This window comes from Mycteria americana, unplaced genomic scaffold, assembly GCF_035582795.1.
Source record: "Mycteria americana isolate JAX WOST 10 ecotype Jacksonville Zoo and Gardens unplaced genomic scaffold, USCA_MyAme_1.0 Scaffold_214, whole genome shotgun sequence".
In the NCBI taxonomy this organism is placed as follows: Eukaryota; Metazoa; Chordata; class Aves; order Ciconiiformes; family Ciconiidae; genus Mycteria; species Mycteria americana.
The window spans coordinates 1-18,688 of NW_027445554.1; the positions used below are offsets into that span (position 1 = coordinate 1).

Genomic DNA, 18,688 nt, shown 5'->3' on the forward strand with positions numbered 1-18,688 from the left:
GGGCGCACTTGGTGATGAGGGGCAGCACCGCCAGGCACAGGTACCGGTTCAGCGCCAGCGCCATCTCCGTCGTGCTGAAGGCGGCCTGGGCGGGGGGCGCGGGGGGGGTCAGGACCCCAGGGGGCGGGGGGAGCCCCCCCCACCCCCCACCCCCCAGCGGGACCCCGCGGGAAAGGGGTGCCGTGGGGCAGGGCTGGGGGGGACCCCAATATAGGCAGGCTTGGGTGACCCCGTATCCATCCATGGGCAGGTGGGGGGGACCCCATTCCATAGGGCAGATGGTGGGGACCCCATATCCATCCCATAGGGCAGATGGGGGGCCCCCATCCCATAGGGCAGATGGGGGGAACCCTGTATCCATCCCATAGGGCAGATGGGGGGAACCCGTATCCATCCCATGGGGCAGGTTTGGGGGCCCCCCATATCCATCCCATGGGGCAGGGCAGGTTTGGGGGACCCCGTATCCATCCCACGGGGCAGGTTTGGGGGCCCCCATCCCATAGGGCAGATGGGGGGGACCCCATATCCGTCCCATGGGGCAGGTTTGGGGGGGACCCCGTATCCACCCCATAGGGCAGATGGGGGGGCCCCCATCCCATAGAGCAGATGGGGGGAACCCTGTATCCATCCCATGGGGCAGATGGGGGGGACCCCATATCCATCCCATAGGGCAGATGGGGGGGACCCTGTATCCATCCCATAGGGCAGATGGGGGGACCCCGTATCCATCCCATGGGGCAGGTTTGGGGGCCCCCATATCCATCCCATGGGGCAGGGCAGGTTTGGGGGACCCCGTATCCATCCCACGGGGCAGGTTTGGGGGCCCCCATCCCATAGGGCAGATGGGGGGGACCCCATATCCATCCCATGGGGCAGGTTTGGGGGCCCCCATCCCATAGGGCAGATGGGGGGACCCCGTATCCATCCCATAGGGCAGATGGGGGGACCCTATATCTATCCCATGGGGCAGGTTTGGGGGCCCCCATCCCATAGGGCAGATGGGGGGGACCCCATATCCATCCCATGGGGCAGATGGGGGGACCCCATATCCATTCTATAAGGGCAGGACAGGTTTGGGGGATCCCATAGGGCAGGGCAGGGCTGAGAGACCCTATACCCATCCATGGGGCGGGGGGGGGGTCCTATACCCATCCCATGGGGTGGGGGGGGGGTCCTATACCCAACCCATGGGGCGGGGGGGGGGGGGGTCCTATATCCATCCCATAGGGCAGGGCAAGTTTAGGGGACCCCATACCTGTGCCATAGGGCAGGGCAAGTCTGGGGGATGCCATAGGGCAGGGCAGGTTTGGGGCACCCTATATCCATGCCATGGGCCAGGGCAGGTTTAAGGGGACCCCCGGACCCATCCTATAGGGCAGATTTGGGGACCCCAGACCCACCCCACAGAGCAGGGCAGGTTTAAGGGGACCCCAGACCCACCCCATGGAGCAGGGCAAGTTTGGGGGACCCCAGACCCATCCCAGAGGGCAGGTTTGAGGGACCCCAGACCCTCCCCACAGAGCAGGGCAGATGGAGGGGACCCCAGACCCATGCCATGGGGCAGGGCAGGTTTAAGGGGACCCCAGACCCATCCCATAGGGCAGGTTTGAGGGACCCCAGACCCACCCCACGGGGCAGGGCAAGTTTGGGGGACCCCAGACCCATCCCATAGGGCAGGTTTGGGGGACCCCAGACCCATCCCATGGAGCAGGGCAAGTTTGAGGGACCCAAGACCCACCCCATAGGACAGGTTTGAGGGACCCCAGACCCACCCCACGGGGCAGGGCAAGTTTGGGGGACCCCAGACCCATCCCATAGGGCAGATTTGGGAGCCCCAGACCCACCCCACGGGGCAGGGCAAGTTTGAGGGACCCCAGACCCACCCCATGGAGCAGGGCAGATGGATGGGACCCCAGACCCATCCCATAGGGCAGGTGTGAGGGACCCCAGACCCACCCCACGGGGCAGGGCAGGTTTAAGGGGAGCCCAGGCCCACGCCGTGGGGCAGGGCGGGCAGGCGCGGCGGTGGCGGCGGCGGGGGTCTCACCGTGTCGAGGGAGGCGGCCGCCCGCATGTCGGGCAGGAAGCCCACCTCCAGCACGTGCAGCAGGAACTCCTGGCTCTCCACGCCGTAGACGCGGTCGAGGAAGAGCACCATGGGCGCCTTGTGCTCCGGCACGAAGCTGGCCGCCATCCGCGGCTCCACCACGTTGCCGTCTGGGGGGGCGGGCGGCGCTTGCGGGGGGGGGCCGCACCCCTGCCCGCACCCCCGTGGGGGGCCGCACCCCCGCCCGCGGTCCTGCCTGCGCGCCCCTGGGGGGGCTGCCTGCCCCTGGATCGCCTCGGCGTCCCCCCCCGCCTGGCTGAGCATCGCTCTGACCCCCCAAAACCTCTGAACCCCCCCCCTGCCTGGCTGGGCTTCCCTCTGTCCCCCCAAAACCTGTGTGTGTCCCCCCCTGCCTGGCTGGGCATCCCTCTGGCCCCCCAAAACCTCTGAACCCCCCCCGTCTGGCTGGGCTTCCCTCTGGCCCCCCAAAACCTCTGACCCCCCCCCTGCCTGGCTGGGCTTCCCTCTGTCCCCCCAAAACCTCTGAACCCCCCCCCAGCCTGGCTGGGCATCCCTCTGGCCCCCCAAAACCTCTGACCCCCCCCACCTGGCTGGGCATCCCTCTGACCCCCCAAAACCTCTGACCCCCCCCAGCCTGGCTGGGCATCCCTCTGACCCCCCAAAACCTCTGAACCCCCCCCAGCCTGGCTGGGCATCCCTCTGGCCCCCCAAAACCTCTGAACCCCCCCCAGCCTGGCTGGGCTTCCCTCTGTCCCCCCAAAACCTCTGTGTCCCCCCCAGCCTGGCTGGGCACCCTTGTGCCCCCCCAAAACCAGTAACCCCCAGTCTGGCTGGGTGTTCCCATGTCCCCCCAGCCCCGTGCCCCCCCAGTGTCACTGGGCACCCCCTGACCCCCCCGGCCCCGTGCCCCCCCAGTGTCACTGGGCACCCCCTGACCCCCCCGGCCCCATACCCCCCCCAGTGTCACTGGACACCCCGACGTCCCCCCAGCCCAGTGCCCCCCCCAGTGTCACTGGGCACCCCCTGACCCCCCCGGCCCCATGCCCCCCATCCCGCTGGACACCCCGACGTCCCCCCAGCCCGGTGCCCCCCCAGTGTCGCTGGGCACCCCCTGACCCCCCCGGCCCCGTGCCCCCCCAGTGTCACTGGGCACCCCGATGTCCCCCCAGCCCCGTGCCCCCCATCCCACTGGACACCCCCTGACCCCCCCGGCCCCATGCCCCCCATCCCGCTGGACACCCCGACGTCCCCCCAGCCCGGTGCCCCCCCCGCGCCCCCCCCGGGCACCCACCTTTGCCGATGGCGGGGATCTGCAGGGGGAGGCTGATGATGCCCACCAGGTCCTCGAGCGGCACGAGGGAGCGGAGGATGGCCCGGATCCGCAGAGCCTCCCCCTTGCCCGCCTGGATCAGCTGGGGGGGCGAGGGGAGGGGGGGGGTCACCCCGGGCTGTGTCCCCCCCCCACCGCGTCCCCCCCCCCCCCCCGGCCCCGGCCCGCCGCCGTACGTGCATCTCGGGGGCGCAGCGGCCCAGGAGGTCGATGAGGGCGGCGTAGAAGGACATGATGGCGTTGCCCAAATGCACCCGGTTCTCCTCGGGCGGCTCCTCGCCCCCGAACCTGCGCGGGACGGGGGGGTCAGGGGCTGGGGGGGCATCGGGGGGACCCCCCGCACCCCGGGGAGGGGGCATCGGGGGGCATCGTGGGGACCCCCCACACCCGTGCAGCACGGGGACAGGGCATTGGGGGATATCGTGGGGACCCCCTGCATCCCAGGAAGGGGGCATCGGGGGGCATCGTGGGGACCCCCCGCACCCCTGCAGCATGGGGAGGGGGCATTGGGGGACATCGTGGGGACCCCCCGCACCCCGGGAAGGGGGCATCGGGGGGCATCGTGGGGACCCCCCACACCCGTGCAGCACGGGGACAGGGCATTGGGGGATATCGTGGGGACCCCCTGCATCCCGGGAAGGGGGCATCGGGGGGCATCGTGGGGACCCCCCACACCCCTGCAGCATGGGGAGGGGGCATTGGGGGACATCGTGGGGACCCCCCGCACCCCTGCATCCTGGGAAGGGGGTGTCAGGGGGCATCGTGGGGACCCCCCGCACCCCTGCAGCATGGGGAGGGGGCATTGGGGGGCATCGTGGGGACCCCCCGCACCCCGGGAAGGGGGCATTGGGGGGCATCGTGGGGACCCCCCGCACCCCTGCAGCATGGGGAGGGGGCATTGGGGGGCATCGTGGGGACCCCCCGCACCCCGGGGAGGGGGCATTGGGGGGGCATCGTGGGGACCCCTGCACCCCTGCAGCATGGGGAGGGGGTGTCAGGGGGCATCGTGGGGACCCCCTGCATCCCGGGGAGGGGGCATCGGGGGGCATCGTGGGGACCCCCCACACCCCTGCAGCATGGGGACAGGGCATTGGGGGGACATCGTGGGGACCCCCTCACCCCTGCATCCCGGAGAGGGGGTGTCAGGGGGCATCGTGGGGACCCCCCGCACCCCGGGAAGGGGGCATTGGGGGGCATCGTGGGGACCCCCTGCACCCCTGCAGCATGGGGAGGGGGCATTGGGGGACATCGTGGGGACCCCCCGCACCCCGGGGAGGGGGTGTCAGGGGGCATCGTGGGGACCCTCCGCACCCCGGGAAGGGGGCATCGGGGGGCATCATGAGGACCCCCTGCACCCCGGGAAGGGGGCATTGGGGGACATCGTGGGGACCCCCGCACCCCTGCAGCATGGGGAGGGGGCATTGGGGGACATCGTGGGGACCTCCCACACCCCTACATCCCGGAGAGGGGGTGTCAGGGGGCATCGTGGGGACCCCCCACACCCCGGGGAGGGGGTGTCAGGGGACATCGTGGGGCCCCCCCGCACCCCTGCATCCTGGGGAGGGGGTGTCAGGGGGCATCGTGGGGACCCCCCGCACCCCGGGAAGGGGGCATTGGGGGGCATCGGGGGGACCCCCCGCACCCCTACATCCCGGGGAGGGGGTGTCAGGGGACATCGTGGGGACCCCCCGCACCCCTGCAGCATGGGGAGGGGGCATTGGGGGGCATCGTGGGGACCCCCCGCACCCCGGGGAGGGGGCATTGGGGGGCATCGTGGGGACCCCCCGCACCCCTGCAGCATGGGGAGGGGGCATTGGGGGACATCGTGGGGACCCCCCGCACCCCTGCAGCATGGGGAGGGGGTGTCAGGGGACATCGTGGGGACCCCCCGCACCCCGGGGAGGGGGTGTCAGGGGACATCGTGGGGCCCCCCCGCACCCCTGCAGCACGGGGACAGGGACGTTCGCGGGGCCGGCCGCCCCCGGCCGCGCCCACCCCGGCCCCCCCGGCCCGGCCCCCCCGGCCCACGCACGGCTCCCGCCGCCGCTCCCTGCGGCCCGTGGGCCCGTCGCGGGCGGGGTCCTGGGCGATGTGGAGCGCGTCCTGGATGGCGGCCAGTAGCCCGCTGCCGCCCTCGCCCCGCAGCGCTGGCCCGAAGCACTCGGGCCGCCGGATCAGCAGCCGCACCACCACGTTGGCGTTCTCCTCCACGCTCTCCCCTGCGGCACCAGCGGGCTGGCACGGACCCCCGGGACCCCCGGGACCCCCGGGGGGGGGACGGACCCCGGGGAACCCAGGACAGGGAGGGGCAGGGACCCCCAGGGGGGCGGGGGGGGCAGGGACCCTGGAGAACCCAGGACAGGGAGGGGCAGGGACCCCCAGGGACCCCCGGGGGGGGGGACCCCGGGGAACCCAGGACAGGGAGGGGCAGGGACCCCCAGGGGGGCGGGAGGGGCAGGGACCACAGGGAACCCCAGGACAGGGAGGGGGAAGGACCCCCAGGGACCCCCGGGGGGGCAGGAGGGGCAGGGACCCCGGGGAACCCCAGGAAACAGAGGGGCAGGGACCCCCAGGGACCCCCGGGGGGGGGGACCCCGGGGAACCCAGGACAGGGAGGGGGAAGGACCCCCAGAGGGGCGGGGGGGGCAGGGACCCCGGGGAACCCAGGACAGGAAGGGGCAGGGACCCCCGGGGGGGCGGGAGGGGCAGGGACCCCGGGGAACCCAGGACAGGGAGGGGCAGGGACCCCCAGGGACCCCCGGGGAACCGGGAGGGGCAGGGACCCCCAGAGAACCCCAAAACATGGAGGGGCAGGGACCCCCGGAGGGGCGGGGGGGGGGCAGGGACCCCGGGGAACCCCAAAACATGGAGGCGCAGGGACCCCCCCAGGGTGCCGGGATGGGGACATGGGGACCCCCAGAGAAGTACAGATGGGGTCAAGGGGACACAGGGACCCCCAGGGCACCAGGATGGGGACGTGGGGGTGCAGGGACCCCCCCAGGGTGCCCAATGGGGACACGGGGACCCCAGGGTGCCAGGAGGGGGACGTGGGGGTGCAGGGACCCCCCCAGGGTGCCAGGTTGGGGACACGGGGACCCCCCAGGCGGGACCCAGGTTGGGGACACGGGGACCCCCAGGGTGCCAGGACGGGGACGTGGGGGTGCAGGGACCCCCCCAGGGTGCCCAATGGGGACACGGGGACCCCAGGGTGCCAGGATGGGGATGTGGGGGTGCAGGGACCCCCCCAGGGTGCCGGGATGGGGACATGGGGACCCCCAGAGAAGTACAGATGGGGTCAAGGGGACACGGGGACCCCAGGTTGCCAGGATGGGGACGTGGGGGTGCAGAGACCCCCCCAGGGTGCCCAATGGGGACACAGGGACCCCCCAGGCGGGACCCAGGTTAGGGACACGGGGACCCCAGGGTGCCAGGAGGGGGACGTGGGGGTGCAGGGACCCCCCCAGGGTGCCCAATGGGGACACGGGGACCCCCAGAGAAGTACAGATGGGGTCAAGGGGACACGGGGACCCCCAGGGTGCCCAATGGGGACACGGGGACCCCCCAGGCGGGACCCAGGCTGGGGACACGGGGACCCCAGGGTGCCAGGTTGGGGACGTGGGGGTGCAGGGACCCCCCCAGGGTGCCCAATGGGGACACGGGGACCCCCCAGGCAGGACCCAGGCTGGGGACACGGGGACCCCAGGGTGCCAGGTTGGGGACGTGGGGGTGCAGGGACCCCCCCAGGGTGCCCAATGGGGACACGGGGACCCCCCAGGCGGGACCCAGGTTGGGGACACGGGGACCCCCAGGGTGCCAGGACGGGGACGTGGGGGTGCAGGGACCCCCCCCAGGGTGCCCAATGGGGACATGGGGACCCCCCCAGGCGGGACCCAGGTTGGGGGACACGGGGACCCCAGGGACCCCCCCAGGGTGCCAGGATGGGGACATGGGGACCCCAGGGTGCCCAATGGGGACACGGGGACCCCAGGGTGCCAGGAGGGGGACGTGGGGGTGCAGGGACCCCCCCAGGGTGCCCAATGGGGACATGGGGACCCCCCAGGCGGGACCCAGGCTGGGGACACGGGGCCCCCAGGGTGCCAGGATGGGGACATGGGGACCCCAGGGTGCCCAATGGGGACACGGGGACCCCAGGGTGCCAGGAGGGGGACGTGGGGGTGCAGGGACCCCCCCAGGGTGCCCAATGGGGACATGGGGACCCCCCAGGCGGGACCCAGGCTGGGGACACGGGGACCCCAGGGTGCCAGGAGGGGGACGTGGGGGTGCAGAGACCCCCCCAGGGTGCTGGGATGGGGACACGGGGACCCCAGGGTGCCCAATGGGGACACGGGGACCCCCCAGGCGGGACCCAGGCTGGGGACACGGGGACCCCAGGGTGCCAGGTTGGGGACGTGGGGGTGCAGGGACCCCCCCAGGGTGCCAGGTTGGGGACATGGGGACCCCAGGGTGCCCAATGGGGACACGGGGACCCCAGGGTGCCAGGATGGGGACGTGGGGGTGCAGAGACCCCCCCAGGGTGCCCAATGGGGACACGGGGACCCCAGGGTGCCAGGACGGGGACGTGGGGGAGCAGGGACCCCCCCAGGGTGCCGGGATGGGGACACGGGGACCCCCAGAGAAGTACAGATGGGGTCAAGGGGACACGGGAACCCCAGGGTGCCAGGATGGGGACGTGGGGGTGCAGGGACCCCCCCCAGGGTGCCAGGTTGGGGACACGGGGACCCCCCAGGCGGGACCCAGGTTAGGGACACGGGGACCCCAGGGTGCCAGGAGGGGGACGTGGGGGTGCAGGGACCCCCCCAGGGTGCCGGGATGGGGACATGGGGACCCCCAGAGAAGTACAGATGGGGTCAAGGGGACACGGGGACCCCCAGGGTGCCCAATGGGGACACGGGGACCCCCCAGGCAGGACCCAGGCTGGGGACACGGGGACCCCAGGGTGCCCAATGGGGACAGGGGGACCCCCCAGGCGGGACCCAGGCTGGGGACACGGGGCCCCCAGGGTGCCAGGATGGGGACATGGGGACCCCAGGGTGCCCAATGGGGACACGGGGACCCCAGGGTGCCAGGATGGGGACGTGGGGGTGCAGAGACCCCCCCAGGGTGCCCAATGGGGACACGGGGACCCCAGGGTGCCAGGACGGGGACGTGGGGGAGCAGGGACCCCCCCAGGGTGCCGGGATGGGGACACGGGGACCCCAGGGTGCCGGGATGGGGACATGGGGACCCCCAGAGAAGTACAGATGGGGTCAAGGGGACACGGGAACCCCAGGGTGCCAGGATGGGGACGTGGGGTTGCAGGGACCCCCCCAGGGTGCCCAATGGGGACACGGGGACCCCCAGAGAAGTACAGATGGGGTCAAGGGGACACGGGGACCCCAGGGTGCCCAATGGGGACAGGGGGACCCCCCAGGCGGGACCCAGGCTGGGGACACGGGGGGGGGGCCCCGCCGCCCGCTCACCGTTGACGAAGACGGCGAAGCGGAGGAAGTCGAGGTAGCGCTCGCCGCCGCAGGGGTTCCACCCGATGTCGGGGTACCCCTTGGAGAGCAGCATGGGGCAGCTCTGCAGCCCGCAGCTCGCCAGGTACGTCACCACCTGCGGCACGGGGACCTGGCTCGGGGGGGGCACGGGGGGGGGGGACACACACACGCACCCCCGCGTCCCCCCGCGTCCCCCCCGTCCCCACCTTCTCCAGGTCCTGCTCCTTCAGCGCCAGCGCCAGCTCGTTGTTGTCGATGACGGAGGCGGCCGCCACGTCCAGGGGGGTTGAGCCCCTCATGCCTTTGGGGGGGGGGGCATAGGGGGGGGTCAGGGGTTGAGCCCCTCATGGCTTTGGGGGGGGGGCATGGGGGGGGGGGGGTCAGGGGTTGAGCCCCTCATGCCTTTGGGGGGGGGGCATAGGGGGGGGTCAGGGGTTGAGCCCCTCATGGCTTTGGGGGGGGGCATGGGGAGGGGGGGGGTCAGGGGTTGAGCCCCTCATGGCTTTGGGGGGGGGCATGGGGAGGGGGGGGTCAGGGGTTGAGCCCCTCATGGCTTTGGGGGGGGGCATGGGGGGGGGTCAGGGGTTGAGCCCCTCATGGCTTTGGGGGGGGGCATGGGGAGGGGGGGGGTCAGGGGTTGAGCCCCTCATGCCTTTGGGGGGGGGCATGGGGGGGGGTCAGGGGTTGAGCCCCTCATGCCTTTGGGGGGGGGCATGGGGAGGGGGGGGGTCAGGGGTTGAGCCCCTCATGGCTTTGGGGGGGGGCATGGGGAGGGGGGGGTCAGGGGTTGAGGCCCTCATGGCTTTGGGGGGGGGCATGGGGAGGGGGGGGGTCAGGGGTTGAGCCCCTCATGGCTTTGGGGGGGGGCATGGGGAGGGGGGGGTCAGGGGTTGAGGCCCTCATGGCTTTGGGGGGGGGCATGGGGAGGGGGGGGTCAGGGGTTGAGGCCCTCATGGCTTTGGGGGGGGGCATGGGGAGGGGGGGGGTCAGGGGTTGAGCCCCTCATGGCTTTGGGGGGGGGCATGGGGGGGGGGTCAGGGGTTGAGCCCCTCATGCCTTTGGGGGGGGGGCATAGGGGGGGGTCAGGGGTTGAGCCCCTCATGGCTTTGGGGGGGGGCATGGGGAGGGGGGGGGTCAGGGGTTGAGCCCCTCATGGCTTTGGGGGGGGGCATGGGGAGGGGGGGGTCAGGGGTTGAGCCCCTCATGGCTTTGGGGGGGGGGCATGGGGAGGGGGGGGTCAGGGGTTGAGCCCCTCATGGCTTTGGGGGGGGGCATGGGGGGGGGTCAGGGGTTGAGCCCCTCATGGCTTTGGGGGGGGGCATGGGGAGGGGGGGGTCAGGGGTTGAGCCCCTCATGGCTTTGGGGGGGGGCATGGGGAGGGGGGGTCAGGGGTTGAGCCCCTCATGCCTTTGGGGGGGGGCATGGGGGGGGGTCAGGGGTTGAGCCCCTCATGCCTTTGGGGGGGGGCATGGGGAGGGGGGGGGTCAGGGGTTGAGCCCCTCATGGCTTTGGGGGGGGGCATGGGGAGGGGGGGGTCAGGGGTTGAGGCCCTCATGGCTTTGGGGGGGGGCATGGGGAGGGGGGGGGTCAGGGGTTGAGCCCCTCATGGCTTTGGGGGGGGGCATGGGGGGGGGGGTCAGGGGTTGAGCCCCTCATGCCTTTGGGGGGGGGGCATAGGGGGGGGTCAGGGGTTGAGCCCCTCATGGCTTTGGGGGGGGGCATGGGGAGGGGGGGGGTCAGGGGTTGAGCCCCTCATGGCTTTGGGGGGGGGCATGGGGAGGGGTCAGGGGTTGAGCCCCTCATGCCTTTGGGGGGGGGGGGTCAGGGGTTGAGCCCCTCATGGCTTTGGGGGGGGGGTATGGGGGGGGGGTCAGGGGTTGAGCCCCTCATGCCTTTGGGGGGGGCATGGGGGGGGGGGGTCAGGGGTTGAGCCCCTCATGCCTTTGGGGGGGGGGGCATGGGGAGGGGGGGGTCAGGGGTTGAGCCCCTCATGCCTTTGGGGGGGGGGGCATGGGGAGGGGGGGGTCAGGGGTTGAGCCCCTCATGCCTTTGGGGGGGGGGTATGGGGGGGGGGTCAGGGGTTGAGCCCCTCATGCCTTTGGGGGGGGCATGGGGGGGGGGGTCAGGGGTTGAGCCCCTCATGGCTTTGGGGGGGGGGGCACGGGGGGGGGGTCAGGGGTTGAGCCCCTCATGCCTTTGGGGGGGGGGGCATCGGGGGGGGGCAGGGGTTGAGCCCCTCATGCCTTTGGGGGGGGGCATGGGGAGGGGGGGCGCCAGGGGTTGAGCCCCTCATGCCTTTGGGGGGGGGGGCATGGGGGGGGGTCAGGGGTTGAGCCCCTCATGGCTTTGGGGGGGGGGGCATGGGGAGGGGGGGTCAGGGGTTGAGCCCCTCATGGCTTTGGGGGGGGGGGCATGGGGAGGGGGGGGTCAGGGGTTGAGCCCCTCATGCCTTTGGGGGGGGGGGCATCGGGGGGGGGCAGGGGTTGAGGCCCTCATGCCTTTGGGGGGGGGGCATGGGGGGGTGGGGTCAGGGGTTGAGCCCCTCATGGCTTGGGGGGGGGGGGCATGGGGGGGGGTCAGGGGTTGAGCCCCTCATGGCTTTGGGGGGGGGGCAGGGTGGGATCAGTGGGGTGCAGGGACCCCCCCAGGGTGCAGGTTATGCGTGCAGGGACCCCCCAGGGTGCCAAATTGGGGTGCAGGGACCCCAGGGTGCAGGTTATGGGTGCAGGGACCCCCCAGGGTGCCAAATTGGGGTGCAGGGACCCCCCCAGGGTGCAGGTTATGGGTGCAGGGACCCCAGGGTGCCAAATTGGGGGTGCAGGGACCCCCCAGGGTGCCAGATTGGGGTGCAGGGACCCCCCCAGGGTGCAGGTTATGGGTGCAGGGACCCCCCAGGGTGCCAAATTGGGGGTGCAGGGACCCCCCCAGGGTGCAGGTTATGGGTGTAGTGACCCCCCCAGGGTGCCAAATTGGGGGTGCAGGGACCCCCCCAGGGTGCCAGGCTGGGGGTGCAGGAACCCCCCAGGGTGCCAGATTGGGGTGCAGAGCCCCCCCCAGGGTGCAGGTTATGGGTGCAGGGACCCCCCCAGGGTGCCAAATTGGGGGTGCAGGGACCCCCCCAGGGTGCCAGGTTATGGGTGCAGGGACCCCCCAGGGTGCAGGTTATGGGTGCAGGGACCCCAGGGTGCCAAATTGGGGGTGCAGAGCCCCCCCCAGGGTGCAGGTTATGGGTGCAGGGACCCCAGGGTGCCAGATTGGGGGTGCAGGGACCCCCCCAGGGTGCCAGATTGGGGTGCAGAGACCCCCCCAGGGTGCAGGTTATGGGTGCAGGGACCCCAGGGTGCCAAATTGGGGGTGCAGGGACCCCCCCAGGGTGCCAGATTGGGGTGCAGAGACCCCCCCAGGGTGCAGGTTATGGGTGCAGGGACCCCCCAGGGTGCCAGATTGGGGGTGCAGAGACCCCCCCCAGGGTGCAGGTTATGGGTGCAGGGACCCCAGGGTGCCAGATTGGGGGTGCAGGGACCCCCCAGGGTGCCAGATTGGGGGTGCAGAGACCCCCCCAGGGTGCAGGTTATGGGTGCAGGGACCCCAGGGTGCCAAATTGGGGGTGCAGGGACCCCCCCAGGGTGCAGGTTATGGGTGCAGGGACCCCCCAGGGTGCCAAATTGGGGTGCAGGGACCCCCCCAGGGTGCAGGTTATGGGTGCAGTGACCCCCCCAGGGTGCCAAATTGGGGGTGTAGGGACCCCCCCAGGGTGCCAGGTTATGGGTGCAGGGACCCCCCAGGGTGCAGGTTATGGGTGCAGGGACCCCAGGGTGCCAAATTGGGGGTGCAGAGCCCCCCCCAGGGTGCAGGTTATGGGTGCAGGGACCCCCCAGGGTGCCAAATTGGGGGTGCAGGGACCCCCCCAGGGTGCAGGTTATGGGTGCAGGGACCCCAGGGTGCCAAATTGGGGGTGCAGAGCCCCCCCAGGGTGCAGGTTATGGGTGCAGGGACCCCAGGGTGCCAAATTGGGGGTGCAGGGACCCCCCCAGGGTGCAGGTTATGGGTGCAGGGACCCCCCCAGGGTGCCAAATTGGGGGTGCAGGGACCCCCCCAGGGTGCAGGTTATGGGTGCAGGGACCCCAGGGTGCCAAATTGGGGGTGCAGGGACCCCCCAGGGTGCAGGTTATGGGTGCAGGGACCCCCCCAGGGTGCCAAATTGGGGGTGCAGGGACCCCCCAGGGTGCAGGTTATGGGTGCAGGGACCCCAGGGTGCCAAATTGGGGGTGCAGGGACCCCCCCAGGGTGCCAGGCCGGGGGTGCAGAGGGCAGGAGGGGCCCCGCAGCGGACTCGTCTCTCGGGGGACGCTGCTGGTGCAGGCAGGGCGGGGCCGGGGCGGGGCCGGGTGGGGCGGGGCGGGGCAGGGCGTGGCCGGGGCGGGGCAGGGCGTGGCCGGGGGCCCACCCAGGCCGATGCTGCTGTTCTCCAGCAGGTAGCCGAGGTGGTCGAACATGGAGCGCTGGTTCTGCCGGCTGATGCGGCAGAAGTAGCAGAGGAAGCGGCAGCAGTTGGTCACCATCTTGGGGAAGCGAATCTCCTGGGGGGGGGGGCAAAACAGGGTGGGGGTCAGAGGTCAGCGGGGGGCACCCCGGGCTGGGGACGCCCCGGGGAGGGGGCTCACCTGGACTCGCCGCCGCCCAGCACGCTGACCATCACCTGCATGACGGTTTCGTGCATCCCCAGCGCCCGCATGAGGTTGGGGTGCTGGTAGAAGACCTTGTTGTTCATGATGTTCCTGGGGGGGGGGGACAGCAAGGGGGACAAGGGGGGGCGGGGGGTCACCCCAGGGTGCCTGAGGGTGCCCAGGCGAGGGAAAGCGGGGGCCCGGGGAGGATGGGGGTGCCAGGGGGGAGACAAGGGTGCCCCGGGGTGGGGGGGGGGGGGGAATATGGGGTGGTGGGAGGGCAGTGGGTGCCTGGGGGAGCCGGGGGGGGACAGGGGGTGCCCGCGGGGGGGGGGACAGGGGGTACCTGGGGGTGGACAGGGGGTACCTGGGGGGGGGACAGGGGGGTGCCTGGGGGGGGGACAGGGGGTACCCGAGGGGGCACAGGGGGTACCCGAGGGGGGCACAGGGGGTGCCCGGTGGGGGGCACAGGGGGGTACCCGGGGGGGGGGACAGGGTTTACCCGGGGGGGGGGGGACACAGGGGTACCTGAGGGGTGGACAGGGGGTACCCAGAGGGGGCACAGGGGGTACCTGGGGGGGGACAGGGGGTGCCCGGGGGGGGGGACAGGGCGTATCCGGGGGGCACAGGGGGTGCCCGGGGGGGGGGACAGGGGGTATCCGGGGGGCACAGGGGGTGCCCGGGGGGGGGGGACAGGGGGTATCCGGGGGGGGCACAGGGGGTACCCGGGGGGGACACAGGGGGACATGGGGTGCCCGGGGGGTACAAGGTGCAGGAAGGGGACAGAGGGTGCTGGATGGGGTGGGGGTGTCTGGGGGGGGATGCAGGGTGCCGGGGGGGGACGCGGGGTGCCAGGGGGGACGCAGGGTGCCGGGGGGGACGCAGGGTGCCGGGGGGATGCGGGGTGCCAAGGGGGGCATGCAGGGTGCCGAGGGGGGATGCAGGGTGCCGAGGGGGAGACGCAGGGTGCCAAGGGGGGATGCGGGGTGCCGGGGGGGGGACACGGGGTGCTGGGTGGGGACGTGGGGTACCGGGGGGGGACGCGGGGTGCCGAGGGGGGACTCAGGGTGCCAGGGGGGACGCAGGGTGCCAGGTGGATGCAGGGTGCCGGGTGGGGACGCAGGGTGCCAGGGGGGACGCAGGTGCCGGGGGGGACACGGGGTGCCAAGGGGGGACGCAGGGTGCTGGGGGGGACGCAGGGTTCCGGGTGGGGATGCGGGGTGCCGAGGGGGGGATGCAGGGTGCCGGGTGGGGACGCGGGGTGCCGGGTGGGGACGCGGGGTGCCAAGGGGGGACGCAGGGTGCCGGGTGGGGACACAGGGTGCCGGGTGGGGACACGGGGTGCCGGGGGGGGATGCAGGGTGCCAGGGGGGGGACGCGGGGTGCCAAGGGGGGACGCAGGGTGCCAGGGGGGACACAGGGTGCCGGGTGGGGACGCGGGGTGCCAAGGGGGGACGTGGGGTGCCGAGGGGGGATGCAGGGTGCCGAGGGGGGACGCAGGGTGCCAAGGGGGGACGCGGGGTGCCGGGTGGGGACGCGGGGTGCCGGGGGGGACGCGGGGTGCCGGGTGGGGATGCGGGGTGCCGAGGGGGGGATGCAGGGTGCTGGGGGGGGATGCGGGGTGCCGAGGGGGGGATGCAGGGTGCCGGGGGGGACGCGGGGTGCCAGGGGGGACGCGGGGTGCTGAGGGGGGGACGCAGGGTGCCGGGTGGGGACGCAGGGTGCCAGGGGGGACGCAGGGTGCCAGGGGGGGGACGCAGGGTGCCGGGTGGGACGCGGGGTGCCAAGGGGGACGCAGGGTGCCAGGGGGACACAGGGTGCCGGGTGGGGGACGCGGGGTGCCGGGTGGGGGACGCAGGGTGCCGAGGGGGGGACGCAGGGTGCCAAGGGGGGACGCAGGGTGCCGGGGGGGACTCAGGGTGCCAGGGGGGACACGGGGTGCCAAGGGGGGACACGGGGTGCTGGGGGGGACGCGGGGTGCCGGGTGGGGACACGGGGTGCCGGGTGGGGACGCGGGGTGCCGGGGGGGATGTGGGGTGCCGAGGGGGGGACGCAGGGTGCCAAGGGGGGGACGCGGGGTGCGGGTGGGGACGCGGGGTGCCGGGGGGACACGGGGTGCCGGGGGGGGACGCGGGGTGCCGGGGGGGCCGCAGGCGGCGCTCAGAGGGGGGGCGGCGCGGGCCGGGCGCCCACCCGATGCTCTGGATCATGAGGTTCTCCTCCTCGGGGCCCATCTGGACGATGAGGAGGGAGCGGATCTGGCCCAGGCACTCGAGCAGGGCGGTGGTGTCGGGGACGGAGTGGGCGCTGATGGTGTAGGCCTTGGGCAGGGCGCGCACCAGCTCCCCCAGCCCGTCGTACTGCCGGTGCAGCAGGCTGAACATGGCGCGCACCAGCTCGGGGCTCTGGATGAAGGACTCCTGCGCCCAGTGCACCATCGTCTGCGAGATCAGCTCCTGCAGCGTGCCTGGCGACGGGACGGGCACGGGGACGGCTGCGGCAGACCCGCCCGCAGCGCGGAGGGCTCGGGCGACGCCCCGGACCCCCGCCGCCGCGGGGACGGCTCGGGCGTGCCGCGGGGACGGCTCGGTTGTGCCTTGGGGACGGCTTGGCCAACGCCTTGGGGACAGCTTGGCCGTGCCTTGGGGAGGGCTCGGTTGTGCCTTGGGGACAGCTTGGCCAACGCCTTGGGGACGGCTCGGTTGGCACCTTGGGGACGGCCCGGCCGTGGCTTTGGGATGGCTCGGTTGTGCCTTGGGGACAGCTTGGCTGGCGGTGGCTCAGCCATGCCTTGGGGACAGCTTAGCCAACCCCTTGGGGACAGTTAGCCAATGCCTTGGGGATGGCTTGGCCGTGCCTTGGGGACGGCTCGGTTGTGCCTTGGGGACGGCTTGGCCAACGCCTTGGGGACGGCTTGGCCAACGCCTTGGGGACGGCTCGGTTGTGCCTTGGGGACAGCTTGGTTGGTGATGGCTCAGCCATGCCTTGGGGACAGCTTGGCCGTGCCTTGGGGACAGCTTGGCCACGCCTTGGGGACAACTCGGTTGGCACCTTGGGGACGGCCTGGCCATGCCTTGGGGACAGCTCGGTTGTGCCTTGGGGACAGCTTGGCCAATGCCTTGGGGACAGCTTGGTTGGTGATGGCTCAGCCATGCCTTGGGGACAGCTTGGCCAACGCCTTGGGGACGGCTCGGTTGGCACCTTGGGGACGGCCCGGCCATGGCTTTGGGATGGCTCGGTTGTGCCTTGGGGACAGCTTGGCTGGCGGTGGCTCAGCCATGCCTTGGGGACAGCTTGGCCGTGCCTTGGGGACAGCTTGGCCACGCCTTGGGGACAACTCGGTTGGCACCTTGGGGACGGCCTGGCCATGCCTTGGGGACAGCTCGGTTGTGCCTTGGGGACAGCTTGGCCAATGCCTTGGGGACAGCTTGGTTGGTGATGGCTCAGCCATGCCTTGGGGACAGCTTGGCCAACGCCTTGGGGACGGCTCGGTTGGCACCTTGGGGACGGCCCGGCCATGGCTTTGGGATGGCTCGGTTGTGCCTTGGGGACAGCTTGGCTGGCGGTGGCTCAGCCATGCCTTGGGGACAGCTTGGCCGTGCCTTGGGGACAGCTTGGCCACGCCTTGGGGACAACTCGGTTGGCACCTTGGGGACGGCCTGGCCATGCCTTGGGGACAGCTCGGTTGTGCCTTGGGGACAGCTTGGCCAATGCCTTGGGGACAGCTTGGTTGGTGATGGCTCAGCCATGCCTTGGGGACAGCTTGGCCAATGCCTTGGGGACAGCTCGGTTGGTGATGGCTCAGCCATGCCTTGGGGACAGCTTGGCCAACCCCTTGGGGACAGCTTGGCCGTGCCTTGGGGACAGTTAGCCTTGGGGACAGCTCAGTTGGCACCTTGGGGACGGCCTGGCCGTGCCTTGGGGACGGCTCGGTTGTGCCTTGGGGACGGCTCGGCCAACGCCTTGGGGACAACTCGGTTGGCACCTTGGGGACAGCCCGCCCGTGACCTGGGGACACCTCGGTCGGCACCCGGGGGCCACCCCATCCCGCCCCCCGCGCCCCCCCTCACTGGGCACCGGGGGCTCCTCGGGGGGTGCCTCCTCCTGCGCCGCCGTCCCCCGCAGCCCCACCACCTTCTGCACCAGCCCCAGCAGCCGCTGCCGCAGGGACGTCTCCTCCGCCGCCTCCTCCTCCTCGCCCGCCAGCTCGATGCCTGGGGGGCACGGGGGTCACGGGGGGCCGTGTCCCAGGGGGGAGTCCCCGTGTCCCCAAAGGGGGGGGCATGCTCTGGGGGTCCCCGGGCTCCCTGGATCGGGGTCCCCAGGCTCCCTGGATGGGGGTCCCCACGCTCCCTGGATGGGGTCCCCCTGCCCTGGGGGTCCCTGGGCTCCCTGGATGGGGGTCCCTGGGCTTCTGGGGTCCCTGGGCTTCCTGGATGGGGGTCCCCATGCCCTGGGGGTCCCTGGGCTCCCTGGATGGGGTCCCCCTGCCCTGCGGGTCCCTGGGCTCCCTGGGCTCCCTGGATCGGGGTCCCCAGGCTCCCTGGATGGGGGGTCCCCCATGCCCTGGGGGTCCTCAGGCTCCCTGGATGGGGGTCCCCACGCTCCCTGGATCGGGTCCCCCTGCCCCGGGGGTCCCCAGGCTCCCTGGATGGGGGTCCCTGGGCTTCTGGGGGTCCCTGGGCTTCCTGGATGGGGGTCCCCATGCCCTGGGGGTCCTCAGGCTCCCTCGATGGGGGTCCCTGGGCTTCCTGGATCGGGGTCCCCAGGCTCCCTGGATCGGGTCCCCCTGCCCTGGGGGTCCCCAGGCTCCCTCAATGGGGCTCCCTGGGCTTCCTGGATGGGGGTCCCCATGCCCTGGGGGTCCCTGCGCTCCCTGCCCTGGGGGTCCCTGGGCTCCCTGGATGGGGGTCCCCCTGCCCTGGAGGGGGGGGGGGTCTCTGTGGCTGTCCCGGGTGCTGCCGCTGCGCCCCCGGATGGTCCCCGCGCCCCAGGACGGGGGTCCCCATTGCACAGCGGGAGCCCACGTCCCCCTTACATTGGGGGGCCTTAAAATGGGGGTCACCCTGCCCCCAGGATTGGGGGTCCCCCAGTGTCCCCAGGAGGGTGGGGGTCCCCATGC

The 18,688-nt window shown here is 72.8% G+C and overlaps 1 protein-coding gene across 1 annotated transcript in view; it reads right to left on the bottom strand.

The window, feature by feature from the left end:
- Window positions 1–6: 6 nt before the first annotated feature.
- Window positions 7–18,688, bottom strand: part of LOC142403363 (ryanodine receptor 1-like) — a gene marked incomplete at both ends in the record, with an annotated part of 35,721 nt that continues 17,039 nt past the window's right edge. The window contains 11 exons of the mRNA XM_075489597.1: window positions 7–85; window positions 2,048–2,217; window positions 3,360–3,480; window positions 3,575–3,686; window positions 5,431–5,617; window positions 8,879–9,014; window positions 9,106–9,200; window positions 13,347–13,481; window positions 13,565–13,677; window positions 15,760–16,033; window positions 17,637–17,780. Coding sequence (XP_075345712.1) covers window positions 7–85; window positions 2,048–2,217; window positions 3,360–3,480; window positions 3,575–3,686; window positions 5,431–5,617; window positions 8,879–9,014; window positions 9,106–9,200; window positions 13,347–13,481; window positions 13,565–13,677; window positions 15,760–16,033; window positions 17,637–17,780 — 1,566 coding nt within the window. The remainder of the gene's footprint in view (window positions 86–2,047; window positions 2,218–3,359; window positions 3,481–3,574; window positions 3,687–5,430; window positions 5,618–8,878; window positions 9,015–9,105; window positions 9,201–13,346; window positions 13,482–13,564; window positions 13,678–15,759; window positions 16,034–17,636; window positions 17,781–18,688) is intronic.